Source organism: Triticum dicoccoides, chromosome 2B (assembly GCF_002162155.2).
Source record: "Triticum dicoccoides isolate Atlit2015 ecotype Zavitan chromosome 2B, WEW_v2.0, whole genome shotgun sequence".
Taxonomy (NCBI): domain Eukaryota; kingdom Viridiplantae; phylum Streptophyta; class Magnoliopsida; order Poales; family Poaceae; genus Triticum; species Triticum dicoccoides.
The window spans coordinates 609,763,748-609,770,787 of NC_041383.1; the positions used below are offsets into that span (position 1 = coordinate 609,763,748).

Sequence of the window (7,040 nt, forward strand, 5' to 3'; positions counted from 1 at the left end):
GCACCCTGGAGCACCCAGTGGTTTGCTCGGGCACTCGGAGAACCCAGTGCTTGCCCAAGGGATCCTGGAGTACCCGTGTGATCACCCTATGGAATGCCACCCAGGCTCAAACGGATCATAAGATTATTCATGCTAGAAACTTCCGTGTGCAGCCGCAAGCCATTATGGGCTTTGGCATAGTTGAGTAATTTGCGTGAGCTCGAAGAGGTGGACTAGCAGATGTAGGGGGGTTGTAGGTGTACCGGTCCGCCCGGAGTAGAGAGTAAATGTTTCTGAAAGACTGTATCTCGGTCATCTGTTTCTCAAACATCATGTAGTGCGAGAAATCCAACGGAGGAGATTGAGTCTTGTGGGGAAAAGTGCGCAAACCTCTGCAGAGTGTATAAACTAATCATGGTTAGCCGTGTCCCCAGTTATGGATATCTTGAGTATCTGGTTCTTGAATTATTGATTTGATCTCATCAGTTTACTAGTATATTCCAACGATGGGCTTCCTCAAATGCCCTAGGTCTTCATGAGCAAGCAAGTTGGATGCACACCCACTTAGTTTCTTTTTGAGCTTTCACACACTTATAGCTCTAGTGCACCCGTTGCATGCCAATCCCTACTCACTCACATTGATATCTATTGATGGGAATCTTCATAGCCCGTTGATACGCCTAGTTGATGTGAGACTATCTCCCTCTTTTTGTCATCTCCACAACCACCACCCGTTGATACGCCTAGTTGATGTGAGACTATCTCCCTCTCTTTGTCTTCTCCACAACCACCATACTATTCCACCTATAGTGCTATGTCCATGGCTCACGCTCATGTATTGCGTGAAGATTGAAAAAGTTTGAGAACATCAAAAGTATGAAACAATTGCTTGGCTTGTTATCGGGGTTGTGCATGTTTTAAATGTTTTCTGTGATGAAGATAGAGCATAGCCATACTATATGATTTTGTAGGGATAGCTTGCTTTGTCCATGTTATTTTGAGAAGACATGATTTCTTTGTTAGTATGCTTGAAGTATTATTGTTTTCATGTCAATATTAAAATGTTGTTTTGAATCTTATGGATTTGAATATTCAACTAAAGTGGGAGAAACAGACACCCGCCAGCCACCTTTATGCGAAACTAGTTGCATGTTTGTCGGTGGAACCAGTCTCATGAACGTGGTCATGTAAGGTTGTTTGGGTCGCTTTATCCAACAATACCGCCGAATCAAAATAAGACATTGGTGGTAAGAAGTATTAAGATCACCGTCCACAACTCTTTGTGTTCTACTCGTGCATATCATCTACTCATAGACCTGGCTTGGATGCCACTGTTGGGAAACTTAGCATGCAATTTCAAAAATTTCCTACGCTCACGCAAGATCTATCTAGGAGATGCATAGCAACAAGAGGGGGGAGTGTGTCCACGTACCCTCGTAGACCGAAAGCGGAAGCATTCGCCAACATGGTTGATGTAGTCGAACTTCTTCTCGTTCCGACCGATCAAGTACCGAACGTATGGCACCTCCGAGTTCTGCACACGTTCAGCGCGATGACGTCCCTCGATCTCTTGATCCAGCAGAGTGTCGAGGAAGTAGATGAGTTCCGTCAGCACGACGGCATGGTGACGGTGATGGTGAAGTGATCCGCGCAAGGGCTTAGCCTAAGCACTGCGAGAATATGACCGGAGGCATAAACTATGGAAGGGGGCGCCACGCACGGCTAGGAATAGTTCATGCATGTTCTAGGTGCCCCTCCCCACGTATATAAAGGAGGGAGAGGGAGAGAGGCAGCCCTAGGCGCACCCAAGTAGGAGGAATCCTTCTTGAGCTCCTAGTTGGATTCGCCCCCCCCTTCCTTTTACCGGAAGGGAAAAGAGGGAAAGAGAGCGGGGAGAAGGAAAGAGGGGGGCGTCACCCCTCCTCCTAATCCTATTCGGCCTCCTTCCTTGGGGGGGGGCACGCTACCCCTCTGTGGGCTGGTGTGTTCCTTCCTAAGGCTGATACGTCTCCAATGTATCTATAAGTTTTTATTGTTCCATGCTATTATATTATATGTTTTGGATGTTTTATATGCATTTATATGCTACTTTATATGATTTTGGGGACTAACCTATTAACCTAGAGCCCAGTGTCAGTTTTTGTTTTTTCCTTGTTTTTGAGTTCTACAGAAAAGGACTATCAAACGGAGTCCAATTGACCTGAAAATTTACGGAGATTATTTTTGGACCAGAAGAAGCCCTCGAAGCATCGGAGATGGACCAGAAGAGTCCCGAGTCAACCACGAGGCTGGAGGGCTCGCCCTACCCCCTGGGCTTGCCCCCTACCTCGTGGCTGACTCGGGGACCCCCCCTGACTTGTTCCCGATGACAACAGTTCTTATACATCCCCAAACTTCCAGAACAGAACCAAGATCTGGAGTTCCATCGCCGCAAGCCTCTGTAGCTAATAAAAACAAATCGGGACACTGTTCCGGCACCCTACTGGAGGGGGGGATCCATCACTAGTGGTCATCTTCATCATCCCGGCGCTCTCCATGACGAGGAGGGAGTAGTTCACCCTCGGGGCTGAGGGTATGTACCAGTAGCTATGTGTTTGATCTGTCTCTCTCATGTTCTTGATTTGGCATGATCTTGATGTACCGCGAGCTTTGCTATTATAGTTGGATCTTATGATGTTTCTCCCCTCTACCTTCTTGTAATGGATTGAGTTTTCCCTTTGAAGTTATCTTATTGGATTGAGTCTTTAAGGATTTGAGAACACTTGATGTATGTCTTGCATGTGCTTATCTGTGGTGACAATGGGATATTCACGTGATCCACTTGATGTATGTTTTGGTGATCAACTTGTGGGTTCTGTGACCTTGTGAACTTATGCATAGGGGTTGGCACATGTTTTCGTCTTGTCTCTCCGGTAGAAACTTTATAATCACCCAGTTACGTTGTGATCTTTGATAGAACACAAGGTATTCTTCCGTTATCCAGGAATTGCATAATCTCATAGTCGAAGGAATATGTATTTGACATGAAGAAAGCAATAACAATAAAACTAAACGATCATGATGCTAAACTAACGAATGGGTCTTGTCCATCACATCATTCTCTTAATGATGTGATCATGTTCATCAAATGACAACACATGTCTATGGTTAGGAAACTTAACCATCTTTGGTTATAGCTAGTCTAGTAGAGACTTATTAGGGACACGGTGTTTTGTCTATGTATCCACACATGTATCAAGTTTCCGGTTAATACAATTCTAGCATTAATAATAAACATTTATCACGATATAAGGAAATATAAAATAACAACTTTATTATTGCATCTAGGACATATTTCCTTCACTTAGCTCAACAAATTCCCGATCGTCTTCTACAACCAGGTTTGCTCAGCTTCAACAAGTGAGGAGCGATGACGGCGGCGCACCGTCGGCTCACTCGATCACTCCTATGCTTGTAGTTGTTGTTTTTTTGTTAATTTTGATGTTTTCTGTACATCCATGACAAATTATAAATAGATTGAAAGTCTCTTTCGAATAAAACAAGTCTAATCATGGTCATTAATTAACATCAGGATGTACTCTACGCAAAAAAGGGGGGAGGAGGGTCAAGCAGCCGTCTCCTCCCCCAAAAAATTAGGGTTCCTTCGCCTCGCAACGACGTCGGACCGCCTTGTCTCCGGTGGCCTTAGCGCCATGGGGATGTGGTGGATCCCGGTCCTTGGCGGTAGGAGGACACCATTTTTAGATGTGTTTTTGAGTTTGTTAGGGTTTGTGTCCTTCTCAGAAAGGCGAGACGGCGACGGCTCCCTGAAAATGAAATAAGGTTCTTCCCGCATAGCCTCCTTTCTGATGGTGCATCTAGCATCGTCGGTGGGCGTGTGAAGGTGTGTCTTTGACAGAACTGCCTTTGGTGGATTTGCTCGGATTTATTCGTCATTTGTCTACATTCGTGTGTCTTCATGTTGGATCCTGTCGATCTACACTACTATTCATCGACGGCATTTGATGTTCTGGTTGGCCGATCCTACGAGGCCTTAGCACAATGACTTCCCGACTGTCTACTGTAACAAGTATCGCCAAGCTCCGGTGAGTGAGGAGGCGACTTTCCGACTGTCTACTACAACAATATTGCCCATGCTCCGGTGAGTGAGGAGCCATGACAGCGGCACGCCTTGGGCTCGCTACAGTGTTTGCAGTCATCGTTTGATGCTCTATGAATCTAGATGTAATTTTTATTATTTCTGGTGTTAGTTGTCCTTTCATATTGAAATGGATAGATAGTTCGTTGTCCCCTCATATTGAAATAGATAGATAGTTCATCTCCTCTCATATTGTAATGGATAGATAGTACTCCCTCCGTCCGAAAAATTTTGTCCCTCAACACCATTTGAGAAACAAGTTTGAGTTTTTTTGGACGGAGGAGGTAGGATTTTTTCACGAAGTTTCTTTCGAGTATTGGTCGCTGCGGCGAGCTGGTCTTCAGTCGGGCCACTCTGCAGTCTGCACCACGGACGGGTCCAGCGTCTGCGCCCCAGCATCTGACCGGTCGTTCAGCATGGCCCTCAGCCCCAGAACCCCCACTAGCCGGGGCCCCGCCCATACCCCCGCACCCAGGCGCGTCTTCCACTACAACAAATGAAAAACAACTCGCCTGCGGCATCAGACATGTCAGTGTCACTGCACAGACAGAGTAAACAGGGCAGCACGAACCCCCCTATGCATGCCATCGAACTTTGACGACTCGGGAACACCGAGGCGTGGTCAAGGCGAAAATAAAAATTACCAGCACCAGTACAGCATAATCCTCGGAGATTTCCCGCTACAGATTAGCACAAACAAGGAAGCAAAACATCTGTAGCTAACTGAAGAAAATGCCGTCATCAGGTCAGGTGGCACGGGCGGTGCCGTGGGCCAGGTAGACGCCGGCGGGGGAGGAGAAGCCGAGGCGCTGCGGTGGCGCCGCGTGCGCGCTTGTGGCGCCCTGCGCGTCGGCGGCGTGCATTGCGCGGATCGGGATGGCTGATGTGGCCGGCGCGGCTTCCACAGGCTTTCTTGCACGGCCGCGGCCGCGGTGGACGTGGCGCTCGCAGTACTTGTGCCCCGGCATCACGCCGCGCGAGCACCGCCACTTTTTGCCGTCCGTGCGCCGGCACCGGTCCGGCTCCGGCTCCATGCTGCTCCTGTGGTCGTAGCACATGCTCCCCAGTCCCGCCACTGCACAAACCAAACGATCAACATCGGCGATAACCAACCAATTAATCCAAAACAAACAGACAGTAAACGCCGGGGGGAAACTAGTACGAGGAGGAGAGCGCGCGGCACGTACGGGATGGGAACCTCTGCGGGGCGGAGGAGGAGGCGGCGACGCTCTTCCAGATGGGGAGGACGAGGTGCACGGGCACGGGAGCGTTGGCGGCGAAGTAGCGGTAGATGAGCACCTGGTGCTCCAGCTCCTGCCGCTGCATGAACGTCAGCGCCGATGGCCGCGTCGCCGCAGATGCCTCCGCGTCGCCTCGTCCACTGTCACTGCTGCTGCCGCCTACGCCGAGACCCAGCCCAAGAACCAGCGGCGACGGCGCCGCCATGGTCACCGTCCCTGCGCCTAATCCAAGCAACGCACGTCAAAGACTAATGAATGAATCACTTGCTTGCCTGAGGCAGACGGTTCCCTACCGTCGTTGTCGTCGGCGTCGGGGCCGGAGAGGCGGGGGAGCTTGGACGGCGGCGAGTGTTCCTGCCTTCGCTCGGTCATCTCTGGAGTGCGCCTTTCTTCCTCCGTGGCTGGCTGGTGCGAGTGCGCGTCGTGTGTGTTGTTCTTGTGTTGGAATGAACACGCTGTGGATAGAGGCAAGAGTAGTATGGAGCTCGCGCAGGTTCTTTGAGTAGAGAGAAGCGAAGGGACGCGACGCTGCCGCTTGACGTCGGCTGTCGGTGTCAGACTGTCAGTAGGGGCTGGCTACATGTACGGGACACTCCACCGCTGACACCTTCGCTGGTGCTCCGGAACTTTGACGGGATGCAATTACTGGAACTGTCAAACTGCTGGGAAAGACCGACGACGCTTCGGCCATGGTTTTGCTTGCTGCAGGCTGCACCTTGGAGGTTTTTTCCTTAAATGCCTCCGTTCCGTTCCCTGGACACGCCGGCCGACCGCACCGGTGACACGCCGCTTCCCACTCCGGCCGCACCCTTCAACGCCGTAGCGAAAGCGCGCTTCACGTGCCGTGCAGTGTGCCACGGGCGGCGACGCCTCATGGCTCGTCGGGCTCTATGCAGGAGCCACAGCACGGCACACCCGGGACCGCGTCCATGCATGCCCAGCGCCGGGCCGGGCACGCTCTCACCGTACAAGGAATCCCGGCGCGCATGCCGGGTAGACGCTCGCACCGTACACGCGCGTATGGATGTGTCACGAGATTGCGATACTGGCAAGGCCAGATGCCCAGATCTACGTCCGTGAGACGCATGGGGCTGTGCATGGGGCCTCGCCTGGTCAACATGGCTCGGCTCTGTGCGCTCTCTGCCATCGACCCCTGTCCCCTGGCTACCCGGCTAGCCTCCTTTCACGCGGTACGTGACCATCTAAAACATGACAGCAGTACATTTTCTTTTCTTGCAGAAGATGTACAAGATGGCCAAGAAGGCCACATCGTATGATGACATCTACCGAAGAGAAAATGGGTTCTCGTTGTATCTCCATTGTGGTGTGAAGAGACCTCGAGGCATAGCGTAGTTCGGGCAAATAAAATGCCAGAAGAATGAAGACTGAGTATATTACTCCTAGTTAGTCCTGGCCATGGACAGCCCGGCCCGAAAAAGCCCAACCCGACCCGACCCGACGCTACACCGGGCCTAGATTAGCCTGAAGGCTGGGCCGGGCCCATTTTCACGATTTACTAAAGGGGCTCGGCCCGTGGCCCGAGGCCCGACGGGCTTTATCACCTTCGGGCCGGGCTTGGGCTCAAAAACCAGGCCCGATGGCCGGGGCGGGCTCGGACCTAGGTTTTCTGCCTCGGGCTTTGGCAGGCCCGACCCGAAGCCTGGCCCGGCAGATGGCCAGGT

The 7,040-nt window shown here is 51.2% G+C and overlaps 1 protein-coding gene across 1 annotated transcript; it reads right to left on the minus strand.

Annotated features, from left to right (window-relative positions):
* Positions 1-4,614: 4,614 nt before the first annotated feature.
* LOC119368108 (growth-regulating factor 12-like) lies at positions 4,615-5,964 on the minus strand. The gene is made up of 3 exons (XM_037633453.1): positions 5,652-5,964; positions 5,305-5,580; positions 4,615-5,192 (listed from the first exon to the last, which is right to left on the minus strand). Exons 1-3 carry the CDS (start codon positions 5,728-5,730, stop codon positions 4,864-4,866), a joined length of 684 nt encoding a protein of 227 aa, XP_037489350.1. The 5' UTR covers positions 5,731-5,964; the 3' UTR covers positions 4,615-4,863.
* Between the last annotated feature and the right edge of the window lie 1,076 nt (positions 5,965-7,040).